Below are 18565 nucleotides of genomic sequence, written 5' to 3'. Positions count from 1 at the left end.
GGCAGTCATTGTGAAACCAAGGTCGAAAGCCTTGCCCAGGTCGATGAATACGGCTGCACAGTATTGTCTTTTAACCGATGGCGGTTATGATATTGTTTAGGACATTGAGCATGGCTGAGGTGTACCCATGACCAGCTCAGAAACCAGATTGCATAGTGGAGAAGGTTCCGGTGGGATTCGAAATGGTCGGTGATCTGTTAACTTGGCTTTCGAAGACTTTAGAAAGGCAGGGCAGGATGGGATATAGGTCTATAACAGTTTAGGTCTAGAGAGTCTCCCCCTTTGAAGAGGGGGATGACCGCAGCAGCTTTCCAATCTTTGGGGATCTCAGACGATACGAAAAAGAGGTTGAACTAGTAATAGGGGTTGCAACAATTGCGGTGGATAATTTTAGAAAGAGAGGGTTCAGATTGTCTAGCCCAGCTGATTTGTAGGGGTTCAGATTTTGCAACTCTTTCAGAACATCAGCTATCTGGATTTGGGCGAAGGAGAAATGGGGTAGGCATGGGCAAGTTGCTGTGGAGGGTGCAGGGCTGTTGACCGGGGTAGGGGTAGCCAGGTGGAAAGCATGGCCAGCCGTAGAAAAATGCTTATTGAAATTATCTAGCGTAGATTTATCGGTGGTGACAGTGTTTCCTAGCCTCAGAGCAGTGGGCAGCTGGGAGGAGGTGCTCTTATTCTCCATGGAGTTTACAGTGTCCCAAAACATTTTGGAATTAGTGTTGCAGGATGCAAATTTCTGGTTGAAAAAGCTAGCCTTAGCTTTCCTAACTGAAAAGTTGCATATCGCTGGGGCTATTCGATGCTAGTGCAGTACGCCACAGAATGTTTTTGTGCTGGTCAAGGGCAGTCAAGTCTGGGGTGAACCAAAGGCTATATCTGAAGTGTTTTAGGGAGCGTTTGACAGTGATGAGGGGTGGTCATTTGACTGTAGACCCATTACGGACTCAGCCAATGAGGCAGTGATCGCTGAGATCCTGGTTGAAGACAGCAGAGGTGTATTTAGAGGACAAGTTGGTCAGGATGATATCTATGAGGGTGCCCATGGTTACGGATTTATGTGGCACCCCATTCCCTACATAGTGTAACTTTGGTTATAGAAGTGTGTGGGGGGGGGGGGGTACGATTTCTACTTGGGCAGTCCCTGACAAAAATAAAATATTGGCCCACCAAGAGTAGTCTTTTCTTTAAAGATTCTATTTTTCCATTGGCCTATATAGAGACACACCCTATATGTTTGAACTTGTCTGATGCTTTAAACACGCTGTTTAATTAAATAAATGACAAGAGGGAGCCAGAGAGCCTAACCATAAGGGTAAAAAAACCTGTTCCCGAACCCCCTTCTCCCGCTGCTGGCCTGAAGTTGCAGGTAATAGGCTACACCAGCGGTCAGCAACCTTTTCTATTTGGAGTGCCAATTTGACCATTTCTACCAATCATGATTTTCATATGCACATTTTCATTTAGAATCTTTGCATCTCAAAATCCTTGTCTATGGTTAATCTACATTCTATCTAAATGAAAAATAAACTAATCTAAAAGTAACTTTTATTGCCATTGCTAGCTATGTAATAACCTACATAAAGCAAAAACATTGCAGCCTGCAAGTAGAAAATATCCTGATAAATATTCTATAAATCACATTGGCCATGCGTAACCAATCTGCAACGATCTTGAAACATTATATCAACTGGGTGCCCCAAAACTTACACTAGCAAACATTGTATAAAATATTCTGGGCCCTCTGTTTCCTGTGCCAGTGAGCTCGGGACAAACACAGCTGGAGGCTATTTGTGCAAGGGAAAAGTATATCAGGTATTTTATGATGTTTCCACTGGATCAGAGCATTACATATTTCCCTTTAATGACTTGTGGTTATCGAAAGGGAGAAAGTTGGAAATATTGTTCAAATACTTTGAGGAACTATTGTCATTCTCAATTGATTCTAAAAACAGACTTAATTTACTTGCTGTTTGCAGTGAAGAAAAATTACTTTGAGAAGCTCCACAGCTCATTAGTGGTAGTGAGTTAAGACAATCAGAAATACAAAATCAGACATCCCCAAATGGGCACATTCACCGGTCTTACTTCTATATGTGTAATCAGGTGCTCGTCCTTACTCAACATTGACAGGAGCATTTCAAACAAAATACGATTAATAAATTGACAAAACTCGTAAATGGAATGAAATAAACAAAAACTTGTTTCTCACAAGTGTAGCATAGGTTGTGAGTTCTGCAAAACACACGAGAATGGTAAATTACTAATAATATATTGAATTGATTAACATAAATTACCATAACCAAAACAAAGTTAGCGGATTAGAAATTCTAGGAATTAAAGGTAAATGTAGGCTTCTACTGGTGATGTACGTAATGGGGAATTGATAGACAACAATGCACACAATGAAGTTATGATACAATGAATATCCACAAAGTTGCGGGAGAGCAAGCATTCTGGCGAGACACATGCCATATTCTTGGACTGAGGCATCCCCGTGGGCTCCTCAATGGATTAGTCCACCAAGACAGGCGCAAATCACACAGCTGTCTTGAGTGCCATGAATTTTTTTTAAATCTATTTGCAACTCCGGCTAAATCTCATGTTTTCAATACAGACCCTTTGTCATACAGTAGGCTATTCAATATACGGCATCCAGACTTTATGAAAGTTGCACAGTATACCCTTAATCTTGTAATAAAATCAAATCTAGTGATACATAACTTGACATTTCTGCCACTGTGCGAGGACAACCAACATTTCAATTAAATGGCAATGCATTTCTTAGCAGTTATAAATGCAAGGTTACACAGTTTCTTCTGATAACAGTCTTCAGTATCAACATTTCCAAGCAAACAAAACAAGAAGAATCTGTAGACATAGACAAAAGAACATACTCTTTGCCAGAATTCAGTCAGCCTTCACAAGATCATAACTTTTGTGTTTTACACTTCCAACAGAGGAATTATATTTCTGAGTGCATGATATTCAGTGTCACTGGCATATAGGATGTTCTATTGATGGTCTTAAAATGCAGTAATTTATGCTATACTGACTAATAAAAACTCACATTTCGCTGTTAACATCAGAATATCAGTCTTCCATCATTTGGCTGCTGGTTTCATGATTTGATTCAGGTCTACGTTAAAAAATAATATATCAAGTGAGTGAGCTAGCTAACTAACATTGGCTAGCTCTAATGGTGAGTCAACTGACAAAAACTAGCCAAGTTAATTTACCTCTTGAAAACGGGACACAGGGGACATTTCCATACACACAGCAGCTGTTGGATTCTGCTATATTACAGATAGCTAGAGTTGAACTGGTTGTGGTCTACTAGCTAGCTAGTTTGTTTCTCTTCAGACAGAATTTCAGTCGAGATGAAACATTAGCTGACGTTACATTTCAGTTACACTACTAGCTCAGAACTGGGAATAAATACTTGTTTCTATTAAGTCAAACAGAAAAATGCAATTTCAGAACGTGAAAGTTGCACCCCTGCATTTGAGACACAGCCCATGTTGACCAGTTCCTAACCTGATAGGTCCTCCAGCGTAGATCTCAGCCATCATCTTCTCCCTCCCACTGATGGCGCCGAAGTCTCCGACCTTCCACAGGGTATAGTTCTGGATGATGTTACAGACCCCGAACGTTGTGCAGGTTCCACACTGATTGAATGGCTTGCACTCTGCAAGACACAATATGGAGAACATTTTAAGCCTGAGAAATTGTAAATTAACAGAATCTTAATTTGATGTGACAGAAATTCTTGTGATCAAGTCATGGGAAAAAATGTAATGTTCAACCAAGACAAATGTATGTTCAGCTAGGAGATAGAGTTCTTGAGGCCTTACTCTGGTCCTTGGCCTGGTAGTTGTTGCAGGTCTCGTCAGGGATGCCGTGTTTGTTGGCGTACTCCCACACTCCAGAGTGATCCCCTCCATGACAGGAGCCGGCCTCACCACAGTCCACCACATTCTGGACTGACAGATAAGCAGAGGGCCAGGCTCCCTTTCGCTTGATGTTGATGCGATCTGACAAAGGAGAGCAAACCACCAACAACCAGTCCATTAATTCAGTACATGTGACAGAATCTGCTCTAAGATGTTCATGTTCACAAGTCAAACTTAGTAAGGACTACTCTAGCACTCTGAAGTCATGGTATTGTTATGATAAAAGGACTACTTGTATGAGCAAAGGAGGAACTGTACTTTGCATTCTACAACAAACATGCTTTACAGGAACAAGATTTACAGGAAACCTGAATTACAGGAAACCATAAAGCTTTAACTGAACGTCAGCACATCGAGGTTGGCATTGCCACACCGCCTCAACGCTTCCCTGCCACACCACCCAATTTGAGTCAGTCATGTGTTAAATGCCTAACAGACATGCATGTTTGAACAATTATTACAATGTTTACTCCACCTTTGTTATAAAATTGTGACTTTATGACCATCTTGAAGATGAATTACCAATGAATTACCATTAAGCAGCGAGTCGGGAGTCTGAGCCTTCTCTTGTCTCTACTCCTCCCGTTACGGGGTCTGAGACGCCGAAGCTTCCCACCATTAGCTCTGACAAATTGAAAACCCTAGTCATTGGCGACTCCATTACCCGCAGTATTAGACTTAAAACGAATCATCCAGCGATCATACACTGTTTACCAGGGGGCAGGGCTACCGACGTTAAGGCTAATCTGAAGATGGTGCTGGCTAAGGCTAAAACTGGCGAGTGTAGAGAATATAGAGATATTGTTATCCACGTCGGCACCAACGATGTTAGGATGAAACAGTCAGAGGTCACCAAGCGCAACATAGCTTCAGCGTGTAAATCAGCTAGAAAGATGTCGGCATCGAGTAATTGTCTCTGGCCCCCTCCCAGTTAGGGGGAGTGATGAGCTCTACAGCAGAGTCTCACAACTCAATCGCTGGTTGAAAACTGTTTTCTGCCCCTCCCAAAAGATAGAATTTGTAGATAATTGGCCCTCTTTCTGGGACTCACCCACAAACAGGACCAAGCCTGACCTGCTGAGGAGTGACGGACTCCATCCTAGCTGGAGGGGTGCTCTCATCTTATCTACCAACATAGACAGGGCTCTAACTCCTCTAGCTCCACAATGAAATAGGGTGCAGGCCAGGCAGCAGGCTGTTAGCCAGCCTGCCAGATCAGTGGAGTCTGCCACTAACACAGTCAGTGTAGTCAGCTCAGCTATCCCCATTGAGACCGTGTCTGTGCCTCGACCTAGGTTGGGCAAAACTAAACATGGCGGTGTTCGCCTTAGCAATCTCACTAGAATAAAGAACTCCTCCATTCCTGCCATTATTGAAAGAGATCGTGATACATCTCAAAATAGGGTTACTTAATGTTAGATTCCTCACTTCAAAAGGCAGTTATAGTCAATGAACTAATCACTGATCATAATCTTGATGCGATTGGCCTGACTGAAACATGGCTTAAGCCTGATGAATTTACTGTGTTAAATGAGGCCTCACCTCCTGGTTACACTAGTGACCATATCCCCCGTGCATCCCGCAAAGGCGGAGGTGTTGCTAACATTTACGATAGCAAATTTCAATTTACCAAAAATAAAATGACGTTTTCGTCTTTTGAGCTTCTAGTCATGAAATCTATGTAGCCTACTCAATCACTTTTTATAGCTACTATTTACAGGCCTCCTGGGCCATATACAGCGTTCCTCACTGAGTTCCCTGAATTCCTATCGGACCTTGTAGTTATAGCAGATAATATTCAAATTTTTTGTGATTTTAATATTCTCATGGAAAAGTCCACAGACCCACTCCAAAAAGCCTTTGGAGACATCATCGACTCAGTGGGTTTTGTACAACATGTCTCTGGACCTACTCACTGCCACAGTCATACTCTGGACCTAGTTTTGTCACATGGAATAAATGTTATAGATCTTGATGTTTTTCCTCATAATCCTGGACTATCGGATCACCATTTTATTACGTTTGCAATCGCAACAAATAATCTGCTCAGACCCCAACCAAGGAGCATCAAAAGTCGTGCTATAAATTCTCAGACAACACAAAGATTCCTTGACGCCCTTCCAGACTCCCTCTGCCTACCCAAGGACGTCATAGGACAAAAATCAGTTAACCACCTAACTGAGGAACTCAATTTAACCTTGCGCAATACCCTAGATGCAGTTGCACCCCTAAAAACAAAAAACATTTGTGTCACGTAGAGTAGGCCAGAAGGCTAAACTGGAAAACCTAACCTCTATCAAAATAAAAAGATGGCGGAGCCGCAAAAGTTCTTCTGTGCAAAGGTGTTTATTTACAAGGTGATTCCGGAACAAAAACAACAGTACTGCCATCAAACGTCTACCTTATGGGACAGCTTAAAAACAATGCTGCCCCATCCACAGCTCAATCCAAAATGCCTCTCTCATGAACTGAAAGAGAGGCTCCTTTTGTATGGCTAGCCCCTCCCCTCAGAACAATTAACACTAATTAATTAAGCAATTAACTATACAAACCTAAATTTTCCATGAACTAAACCTACTAAAGGATATACATTGCAACACGTTTTTTTAAACAATACCACAACATAACATTTACAACATTACATCACTACTGACTACTGATGAGCCATTTGGGACAGGCACTATAAAGTCAGCCCAATTCCCTTAGCTCGGGTCCTTTTCCAGCATACCCGGAAGCTACCGAGATGGAGAGAGAGAGGAACAGAACAAACAAACAAAGCGCTCATCCACAACATTGATAAGTATAATAAATATTGCATATCTTAAATATGAACACTGACAAGTGTGAAATGTATGTACTAAGACAGAAGTTAATTTGTGTGTCGACCCACATTGTTAACTTATCTTATAACGGAGCAGGGAGGAGTGATGAATGTGTGCGTGCGTTAAAGAACCAAATGCTGCCCGCGTCACAATTTGTCATAAGAAACTAGCTCCCTGGTATACAGAAAATACCCGAGCTCTGAAGCAAGCTTCCAGAAAATTGGAATGGAAATGGCGCCACACCAAACTGGAAGTCTTCCGACTAGCTTGGAAAGACAGTACCGTGCAGTATCGAAGAGCCTTCACTGCTGCTCGATCATCCTATTTCTCCAACTTAAAACTTCTTGTCAATAGGGGGGCGCCATTTCGACTTTGTAAAAATTTGTTCCCAAATTAAACTGCCTCGTACTCAATTCTTGCTCGTACAATATGCATATTATTATTACTATTGGATAGAAACCACTCTAGTTTCTAAAACCGTTTGAATTATATCTGAGTAAAACAGAACTCAAGTTGCAGCTAACTTCCTGTCAGGAAGTGAGAAATCTGAAATCGATGCTCTGTTCCAGGGTCAGTTTATTAAATTGCATGTAATCTATGAGTCGACATGCACTGCATACGATTTCCCCTAGATGTCAGTAAGCAGTGAGAATTGGAATGGTGTTGCTAGGCAGATCTGAGGCCATATAAAGGCTCTTGGAACCGGGGGTGCGCTCTTTTCAACGTTCGTCATGGCGCAAGACAGACCTCAGGATGGCATTCTGAAAAGCTCTCGTTATAGGCCTTAGATATATCCGGCTCTGATTTCATTCGATATAGGTGTTAAAGACATCATAATGTAGTTATTTTAAACCGAGTTATATCAGTTTATATCAGTATATTGCGATTTTCGGATATTTCTTTGTGCTGCGTTATGAAGAGTTGGGCACGTCTGGACCACATAGCTAATGTTTGCTGCTAATTCCTAAGTTGAAGACGACAATCTACAACCGAGCAACGATGATTCTGGACAAAGGACCACTTGCACAAGATTCTGATGGAAGCTCATCAAAAAGTAAGAACTATTTATGATGTTAATTCGTTGTTCTGTTGAAAAATGTAAAACTATTATTCCGCCATTAATTTCGGTGCGGTCTCGCTTTAGCGCACGCTGTATGTCGTAGTAACGTTAATTTAAAAAATCTAACACAGCGGTTGCATAAAGAACTAATGTATCTTTCATTTGCTGTCCAACCTGTATTTTTTTGCCAAGTTTATGATTAGTTATTGATTAGATTAGGTGCCTCTCCCAAGATTACTCCCGACATTTTGTTGGCAGCTTGGCTACTATTCTCATTGTATAACCACGATTTGTGCCGCTAAATATGCACATTTTCGAACAAACAATATATGTATTGTGTAATATGATGTTATAGGACTGTCATCTGATGAAGTTTTGAGAAGGTTAGTGAAAAAATGTATATCTTTTGCTGGTTTATTCGCTATCGCTAACGTGCATGAATCAATGCTGCTGTGTGGTTGGCTATTGTAGTAAGCTAATATAATGCTAAATTGTGTTTTCGCTGTAAAACACTTAAAGAATCTGAAATATTGGCTGGATTCACAAGATCTTTGTCTTTCATTTGCTGTACGCTGTGTATTTTTCATAAATGTTTTATGATGAGTATTTAGGTAATTCACGTTGCTCTCTGTAGTTATTCTAGTTGTTTTGGTGAGAGTTGTGATGGTGGCTGCAATGTAAAACTATGATTTATACCTGAAATATGCACATTTTTCGAACAAAATATATGCTATACAATAAATATGTTATCAGACTGTCATCTGATGAAGTTGTTTCTTGGTTAGTGACTATTTATATCTTTATTTGGTCGAATTTGTGATAGCTACCTATGCAGGAAAAAAATGGTGGGGAAAAAAAGTTGTCTTTTGCTATGGTGGTTAGCTAATAGAAATACATAGTGTCTTCCCTGTAAAACATTTAAAAAATCAGAAATGATGGCTGGATTCACAAGATGTGTATCTTTCATTTGGTGTCTTGGACTTGTGATTTCATGAACATTTTATTATATGATATCCCTGTGGCTTTAGGCTAGGCTATGCTAGTCAGCTTTTTTGATGGGGGGGATCCCGGATCCGGGTTTGTGACTCGTTAGAGGTTAATTGAGGAAAATAAGAATAATCCGATTTTTTACCCCCTTTTTCGTGGTATCCAATTGTTAGTAATTACTATCTTGTCTCTTCGCTACAACTCCCGTACGGGCTCGGGAGAAACGAAGGTCGAAAGCCATGCGTCCTCCGAAACACAACCCAACCAAGCCACACTGCTTCTTAACACAGCGTGCCTCCAACCCGGAAGCCAGCCACACCAATGTGTCGGAGGAAACACCGTGCACCTGGCTACCTTGGTTAGAGCGCACTGCGCCCGGCCCGCCACAGGAGTCGCTGGTGCGTGATGAGACAAGGATATCCCTACCGGCCAAACCCTCCCTAACCCGGACGACGCTAGGCCAATTGTGCGTCGCCCCACGGACCTCCCGGTTGCGGCCGGCTGCGACAGAGCCTGGGCGCGAACCCAGAGTCTCTGGTCCATCCGGGAGGCCCCCGAAATGTCTTTTTGATACTGTCGCAAAGCTAACTAAAAAGCAGCATTCCCCAAGTGAGGATGGCTTTCACTTCAGCAGTAATAGATTCATTAACTTCTTTGAGGAAAAGATCATGATCATTAGAAAGCAAATTACGGACTCCTCTTTAAATCTGCGTATTCCTCCAAAGCTCAGCTGTCCTGAGTCTGTACAACTCTGCCAGGACCTAGGATCAAGAGAGACACTCAAGTGTTTTAGTACTATATCTCTTGACACAATGATGAAAATAATCATGGCCTCCTATGTTGAACATAATAAACGGCTCTCTATCCACCGGATGGGTACCAAACTCACTAAAAGGGACAGTAATAAAGCCTCTTGAAAAAGCCAAACCTTGACCCAGAAAATATTTTAAAAACTATCAGCCTATATCAAATCTTTCATTCCTCTCAATTTTTTTTGAAAAAGCTGTTGCGCAGCAACTCACTTCCTTCCTGCCCAACCTAGGTCGAGGCACAGACACGGTCTCAATGGGGATAGCTGAGCTGACTACACTGACTGTGTTAGTGGCAGACTCCACTGATCTGGCAGGCTGGCTAACAGCCTGCTGCCTGGCCTGCACCCTATTTCATTGTGGAGCTAGAGGAGTTAGAGCCCTGTCTATGTTGGTAGATAAGATGAGAGCACCCCTCCAGCTAGGATGGAGTCCGTCACTCCTCAGCAGGTCAGGCTTGGTCCTGTTTGTGGGTGAGTCCCAGAAAGAGGGCCAATTATCTACAAATTCTATCTTTTGGGAGGGGCAGAAAACAGTAAATGCTAAATGCTTCAGTCTGGTTTTAGACCCCATCATAGCACTGAGACTGCACTTGTGAAGGTAGTAAATTACCTTTTAAATGGCGTCAGACCGAGGCTCTGCATCTGTCCTCGTGCTCCTAGACCTTAGTGCTGCCTTTGATACCATCGATCACCACATTCTTTTGGAGAGATTGGAAACCCAAATTGGTCTACACGGACAAGTTCTGGCCTGGTTTAGATCTTATCTGTCAGAAAGATATCAGTTTGTCTCTGTGAATGGTTTGTCCTCTGACAAATCAACTGTACATTTCGGTGTTCCTCAAGGTTCCGTTTTAGGACCACTATTGTTTTCACTATATACACTGCTCAAAAAAATAAAGGGAACACTTAAACAACACAATGTAACTCCAAGTCAATCACACTTCTGTGAAATCAAACTGTCCACTTAGGAAGCAACACTGATTGACAATAAATTTCACATGTTGTGGTGCAAATGGAATAGACAAAAGGTGGAAATTATAGGCAATTAGCAAGACACTCCCAATAAAGGAGTGGTTCTGCAGGTGGTGACCACAGACCACTTCTCAGTTCCTATGCTTCCTGGCTGATGTTTTGGTCACTTTTGAATGCTGGCGGTGCTTTCACTCTAGTGGTAGCATGAGACAGAGTCTACAACCCACACAAGTGGCTCAGGTAGTACAGCTCATCCATGATGGCACATCAATGCGAGCTGTGGCAAGAAGGTTTGCTGTGTCTGTCAGCGTAGTGTCCAGAGCATGGAGGCGCTACCAGGAAACAGGCCAGTACATCAGGAGACGTGGAGGCCGTAGGAGGGCAACAACCCAGCAGCAGGACCGCTACCTCCGCCTTTGTGCAAGGAGGAGCAAGAGGAGTACTGCCAGAGCCCTGCAAAATGACCTCCAGCAGGCCACAAATGTGCATGTGTCTGCTCAAACGGTCAGAAACAGACTCCATGAGGGTGGTATGAGGGCCCGACGTCCACAGGTGGGGGTTGTGCTTACAGCCCAACACCGTGCAGGACGTTTGGCATTTGCCAGAGAACACCAAGATTGGCAAATTCCCCACTGGCGCCCTGTGCTCTTCACAGATGAAAGCAGGTTCACACTGAGCACGTGACAGACGTGACAGAGTCTGGAGACGCCGTGGAGAACGTTCTGCTGCCTGCAACATCCTCCAGCATGACCGGTTTGGCGGTGGGTCAGTCATGGTGTGGGGTGGCATTTCTTTGGGGGGCCGCACAGTCCTCCTTGTGCTCGCCAGAGGTAGCCTGACTGCCATTAGGTACCGAGATGAGATCCTCAGACCCCTTGTGAGACCATATGCTGGTGCGGTTGGCCCTGGGTTCCTCCTAATGCAAGACAATGCTAGACCTCATGTGGCTGGAGTGTGTCAGCAGTTCCTGCAAGAGGAAGGCATTGATGCTATGGACTGGCCCGCCCGTTCCCCAGACCTGAATCCAATTGAGCACATCTGGGACATCATGTCTCGCTCCATCCACCAACGCCACGTTGCACCACAGACTGTCCAGGAGTTGGCGGATGCTTTAGTCCAGGTCTGGGAGGAGATCCCTCAGGAGACCATCCGCCACCTCATCAGGAGCATGCCCAGGCGTTGTAGGGAGGTCATACAGGCACGTGGAGGCCACACACACTACTGAGCCTCATTTTGACTTGTTTTAAGGACATTACATCAAAGTTGGATCTGCCTGTAGTGTGGTTTTCCACTTTAATTGTGTGTGACTCCAAATCCAGACCTCCATGGGTTGATAAATTTGATTTCCATTGATAATTTGTGTGATTTTGTTGTCAGCACATTCAACTATGTAAAGAAAAAAGTATTTAATAAGAATATTTCATTCATTCAGATCTAGGATGTGTTATTTTAGTGTTCCCTTTATTTTTTTGAGCAGTGTATTTTACCTCTTGGGGATGTCGTTCGAAAACATAATGTTAACTTTCACTGCTATGCGGATGACACACAGCTGTACATTTCAATGAAACATGGTGAAGCCCCAAAATTGCCCCCGCTAGAAGCCTGTGTTTCAGACATAAGGTAGTGGATGGCTGAAAACGTTCTACTTTTAAACTCGGACAAAACAGAGATGCTTGTTCTAGGTCCCAAGAAACAAAGAGATCTTCTGTTGAATCTGACAATTAACCTTGATGGTTGTAAAGTCGTCTCAAATAAAACTGTGAAGGACCTCGGCGTTACTCTGGACCCTGATCTCTCTTTTGACGAACATATCAAGACCGTTTCAAGGACAGCTTTCTTCCATCTACGTAACATTGCAATATTCAGAAACTTTGTCCAAAAATGATGCAGAAAAATATATCCATGCTTTTTTTTACTTCTAGGTTAGACTACTGCAATGCTCTACTTTCCGGCTACCCGGATAAAGCACTAAATAAACTTCAGTTAGTGCTAAACACGGCTGCTAGAATCCTGACTAGAACCAAAAATGTTGATCATATTACTCCAGTGCTAGTCTCCCTACACTGGCTTCCTGTTAAGGCAAGGGCTGATTTCAAGGTTTTACTGCTAACCTATAATGCATTACATGGCCTTGCTCCTACCTATCTTTCCGATTTGGTCCTGCCGTACATACCTACACGTACGCTACGGTCACAAGACACAGGCCTTCTAATTGTCCTTAGAATTAATAAGCAAACAGCTGGAGGCAGGGCTTTCTCCAATAGAGCTCCATTTTTATGGAATGGTCTGCCTACCCATGTGAGAGACGCAGACTCGGTCTCAACTTTTCAGTCTTTACTGAAGACTCATCTCTTCAGTGGGTCATATGATTGAGTGTATTCTGGCCCAGGAATGTGAAGGTGAACGGAAAGGCTCTGGAGCAACGAACCGCCCTTGCTGTCTCTGCCTGGCCGGTTCCCCTCTCTCCACTGGGATTCTCTGCCTCTAACCCTATTACAGGGGCTGAGTCACTGGCTTACTGGTGCTCTTTCATGCCGTCCCTAGGAGGGGTGCGTCACTCGAGTGAGTTGAGTCACTGACGTGATCTTCCTGTCTGGGTTGGCGCCCCCCCTTGGGTTGTGCCGTGGCGGAGATCTTTGTGGGCTATACTCGGCCTTGTCTCAGGATGGTAAGTTGGTGTTTGAAGATATCCCTCTAGTGGTGTGGGGGATGTGCTTTGGCAAAGTGGGTGGGGTTATATCCTTCATGTTTGGCCCTGTCCGGGGGTATCATCGGATGGGGCCACAGTGTCTCCTGACCCCTCCTGTCTCAGCCTCCAGTATTTATGCTGCAGTAGTTTGTGTCGGGGGGGCTAGGGTCAGTTTGTTATATCTGGAGTACTTCTCCTGTCTTATCCGGTGTCCTGTGTGAATTTAAGTATGCTCTCTCTAATTCTCTCTTTCTCTCTCTCTCTCTCTCTGAGGACCTGAGCCCTAGGACCATGCCTCAGGACTACCTGGCATGATGACTCCTTGCTGTCCCCAGTCCACCTGGCCGTGCTGCTGCTCCAGTTTCAACTGTTCTGCCTGCGGCTATGGAACCCTGACCTGTTCACCTGCTGTTTTCAACTCTCTAGAGACCGCAGGAGCGGTAGAGATACTCTTAATGATCGGCTATGAAAAGCCAACTGACATTTACTCCTGAGGTGCTGACTTGCTGCACCCTCGACAACTACTGTGATTATTATTATTTGACCATGCTGGTCATTTATGAACATTTGAACATCTTGGCCATGTTCTGTTATAATCTCCACCCGGCACAGCCAAAAGAGGACTGGCCACCCCTCATAGCCTGGTTCCTCTCTAGGTTTCTTCCTAGGTTTTGGCATTTCTAGGGAGTTTTTCCTAGCCACCGTGCTTCTACACCTGCATTGCTTGCTGTTTGGGGTTTTAGGCTGTGTTTCTGTACAGCACTTTGAGATATCAGCTGATGTAAGAAGGGCTATATAAATAAATTTGATTTGATGTGCAACACTGTACTTATAGTGAATCAGAGGTTTGAGACATCTGTGGCCAAATAATAGAATTTCACAATCTGATCTTCATCCATTTGTCCCTTTGTACGGTGCTCCCTTCTGATGCAAGAGAGTCTGTAAAACTACCAAGTAAATTGGATATGGTTTGTTCATTTCTATGAGCTGTACAGGTCAGATGACCGCGGAAAGGCGAACTTGAGGTTACGCTACCTGCCATGGCGCTGGTGCTGCCGTGTGCCCAGCAGGAGCCACAGTATTGGGGGATGTGCTGGTTGCGGGTGGTGCTGACGTAGTTGGTGCCGTTGATGTTCCTCCAGTCCCACGTCTTGGGGAGCTCATTGAGTTTCAGGAACTTGTGGGGTCTAGGCAACGTCCTGATGAAAGATATGACATCAGGGTACAAGGTTCTCGAGACAGAATTCTAATGTAGAGCAGCTAAAACAGTCTCAGCAAGCATGACGGGTAACAAAATGCAGTGTGCACTTATAAGGTCCCATACCATGACGGGACAATTCAAAACCTGACCAGGGGTGTAATCATTAGTCCAAACAGTTGCAAAATGGGTTGCAAGTAAAACAAGTTTCGATTGGACAAATTCAGGTATATCCCTCCCAGTTTCGTGCAGTTTGCTTTCATTTAAGAAACGTTTAGCAACAGGAAGAAAAAAAATATTTAAATTAATCGGTGTAATGAATACACCCCTGATCGAACTTGGCAGATCTACCTCTCCATTCGAAGGTCAAGCACTCAAAAGCATCCACAGCACAATCATACTTTCAAAACTCAGAAGCCAAATAGCTACTACTGTTGAAAGGGCCATGCATGTTTCTGGAGACATCCAATTGTCAAATTATATATTTGAAGAGGGCAGAATTTTGAGTGCCCAATAGCAAAATGGGATGAAAAGCTTTAAAAAGTCAGGTCCCAAACAATTTCTGCCCATGCTACTGGAGACCCAGTCATCTTCTTCCACTCACAGACATGTCAGAACTTTGCTACCTTGTTTCCACCCTCGGCTTTGATTGCTTCATTGATTTCAAACTTTGGATAGCCATGATATGCCTTTTCTGTAATAAACTGATTAACACTTGAGTCAAAATCACAGGGGGTAAAAATTCTGCACTTGAATATTGTTTAAAGAAGAAAGTTATCTAGTAGCCTACCAATCAGCTAATTTTCATTCTGGGACAATTCTGCAGGAACTTGGCAACATTTGAACCATTATTAAAACTTATGAAAGAATTACATGCAATAAACTCATACTCAGTTACTGACCAATGATATCAATTGAATGCAGAAGATGCAGGTAATTCACACCTGAACAAATAAAGAACACTTAAACACTAGACAGTTGAAACCACTAGAGACAAGCGCCATAGACTTAGACATCGCATCATTGTATCGGTCCCATTATGGCGTGTGTGGGCGATGGACAGCGCCATTGAGACCATCTCCATTTTGAAGTAGTCAATTTTCTTCTACTACTTCTATGAGTTGGAAAACAAAGGTTGCATACTGCCACCTGTATTATGTTTGAACCACTGAGGTATAATAAGAAATGGACTGTCTACGATGTCCGTTGTTTTCAAGGGAATCTACTCACTTTCACATACATGGAACTTCTATATCCGGTTTGCATCTGGTTTATAAGGAGCAACATCACATGCGCACTAGCACTCAGTGCGCACAGAGAACAGCCCGAGAAGCGAAGACGTCATCACTTCATCCATAAACATTGGATGAATATAAAAGGTTAATATCTTATGTTAATATCTTCAGCAGTGAGTGATAGGTCTCAGCGACAACTACTTATACAATTTAATGGATGTTTTGTGCAAAGACCAGAACCCATGCTAGACCAGAACCCTGTCCCATTGGTTAACAGGTATAAAGCCAAGGTTGGTGATCAAAATCAAATCGTATGTCACATGCACCGAAAACAACAGTGAAATGCTTACTTACAAGCACTTAAACAATGCAGATAAGAAAAATAAGTGTCTGGGTAGCCATTTGATTAGCTGTTCAGGAGTCTTATGGCTTGGGGGGTAGAAGCTTTAAGAAGCCTTTTGAACCTAGACGGTGCTCCGGTACTGCTTGCCGTGCGTTAGCAGAGAGAACAGTCTATGACTAGGGTGGCTGGAGTCTTAGACAATTTTTAGGACCTTCCTGAGACACCGCCTGGTATAGAGGTCCTGGATGGCAGGAAGCTTGTCCCCAGTGACGTACTGGGCCGTTCGCACTACCCTCTGTAGTGCCTTGCGGTCAGAGGCCGAGCAGTTTCCATACCAGGCTGTGATGCAACCAGTCTAGATACTCGATGGTGCAGCTGTAGAACCTTTTGAGGATCTCAGGCCCCATGCCAAATCTCCTGATGGGGAATAGGCTTTGTCATGCCCTCTTCACAACTGTCTTGGTGTGTTCGGACCATGATAGTTTGTTGGTGATGAGGACACCAAGGAACTTGAAGCTCTCAACCTTCTCCACTGCAGGCCCGTCGATGAGAATGGGGGCGTGCTTGGTCCTCCTATTGTAGTCCACAATCATCTCCTTTGTCTTGATCATATTGAGGGAGAGGTTGTTATCCTGGCACCACATGGCCAGGTTTCTGACCTTCTCCCTATAGGCAGTCCCATCGTTGTTGGTGATCAGGCCTACCACAGTTGTGTCTTCGGCAAACTTAATGGTCTTGGAGTCGTGCCTGGCCATGCAGTCATGAGTGCACCTGTGGGTGGCCTGTGGGTGACCTGTCAGGAAGTCCAGGATCCAGTTGCAGAGGGAGGTGTTTAGTACCAGGGTCCTTACCTTAGTGATGAGCTTTGAGAGTACTATGGTGCTGAACTCTGAGCTGTAGTCAATGAATAGCATTCTCACTTACGTGTTCCTTTTGTCCAGGTGGGAAAGGGCAGTGTTTTCACACTTTATTTAACTAGGCATTTTAGTTAAGAACAAATTCTTATTTACAATGAGCTTAGGAACATTGTGTTAATTGCCTTGTTCAGGGGCAGAACGACCGTTTTTTTTACTTTGTCAGCTCAGGAATTCGGTTCGGTCTAACCAGACTACCTGCCGCCCCACTCGGTCTCTTTTACACAACTTTTGTGAACTCGGAACGCGGTTCGCTGATTTTTTTGTGCAGTGTGAACACGCCAAGGGAACCCATCAAAAGAGCCCCCGAAACGAACGAGAGATGGTCCGAGTTCGGTTCACTTACAGCAATGCGAATACAAAGTCCCCCAGGTTCGCTTGTCATTATTCCCGCACAAGGCTGCTGCAGCAACGTTTCCCTGCCATAACTCCTCACATTGGTGCCACAAAAGAGAGAAGATGATGTACAGGTTCACGGAACAAAGTTGTGCTGTTTTTGCATATTCATTAGCGAGTGTCGAATAATGCAGAGAAAAGCCTATAGATCACATATTGCAAAGAGAGCTTCATACGCTGTTTATTCGATTGTGGGGTTTGAATAGTGTGAGGAGACAACATATTTAGTGAGTACCACAACATAGGGTACAAAAGCAATTACTTAAAGGAGCAGCAACCTACATCGGGTGTACACTTTTCAATTACGGCATTATTTAATCGAGTTATTTTCTGCTATTTCTTCTGTTACCAATCATATTCACATGTTAATACTATCTCATTACATTCATACATTTTAGACATTTAGCAGACTATTTTCCAGAGCGACTTACAATTTGTGCGTTCATCTTAAGGTCGCTCGGGGAAACAACAAGCCATCACAATCGTATCAAGTACATTTTCCCCTCAAAGTATTCATCACTAAAAGTCAGTGCAAGCGGGGAAAAAATGTGTTCCTTTATGTCTCATCTCTTAATTAAATACAAGCAATTATATCAAGGTACATCATTCCATCAAGGTCTGATGGAATGGCTTGTCCTGCACTTTGCAAAAACCCAGAGTGCATTGAGTGAATGTTGGGAAAAGATCTTGGTTCCTTTCTAAACATAGTGATGTGAATGCAAAAGATGACTCGGACCACTAAATATTTGAATTTAACTGGCAAAAGAGTTGAGTCCTTATTCAAAGGCAGGGGCAGTGTGAATACAAAGATAACGGAGTTATTTTGCTCTTTTTTTACCCCAGACTTCATTTAAAAAATGACTGGGATCTGTTATTTTAAAGAGGACTGTGTGAAAACACCCTGATACAACTGGAAAGAAAATTACTAGAACCATGTAGCAACAACTCTAGCTACTATTTTTAGCTGGAGAGCAAGTACTAGTCAGCAAACATATCAAATGAGCTGATAGAAGACAGCTAAAGTTACCTGACTCCATTGTGCTTGGTCAGCTTGGGTCGATAGCATGGCTGTTTCTCGTTAAAGTAGCGTCCAGCAAAGACACCAGACAACATAAACACAAACAACAACAGTGCTCGAGCCATGTTGGAAAAGATCAGTCATATGACTTCCTAGGAACTTGTTTT

The 18565-nt window shown here is 43.4% G+C and overlaps 1 protein-coding gene across 1 annotated transcript in view; it reads right to left on the bottom strand.

Annotated features, from left to right (window-relative positions):
- The window catches only part of LOC139535938 (cathepsin Z-like), a 23767-nt gene extending 5202 nt beyond the window's left edge, over positions 1-18565 (bottom strand). Inside the window, exons 1-4 of the mRNA XM_071335916.1 lie at positions 18408-18565; positions 14330-14493; positions 3855-4034; positions 3538-3688 (exon numbers count right to left, since the gene is read on the bottom strand). Coding sequence (XP_071192017.1) covers positions 3538-3688; positions 3855-4034; positions 14330-14493; positions 18408-18523 — 611 coding nt within the window. The 5' untranslated portion in view covers positions 18524-18565. The remainder of the gene's footprint in view (positions 1-3537; positions 3689-3854; positions 4035-14329; positions 14494-18407) is intronic.

Source organism: Salvelinus alpinus, chromosome 12 (genome assembly GCF_045679555.1).
Source record: "Salvelinus alpinus chromosome 12, SLU_Salpinus.1, whole genome shotgun sequence".
Taxonomy (NCBI): domain Eukaryota; kingdom Metazoa; phylum Chordata; class Actinopteri; order Salmoniformes; family Salmonidae; genus Salvelinus; species Salvelinus alpinus.
The sequence above is the reverse complement of the archived record's forward strand: the minus strand, read 5'-3'. Positions and strand labels throughout refer to the sequence as shown.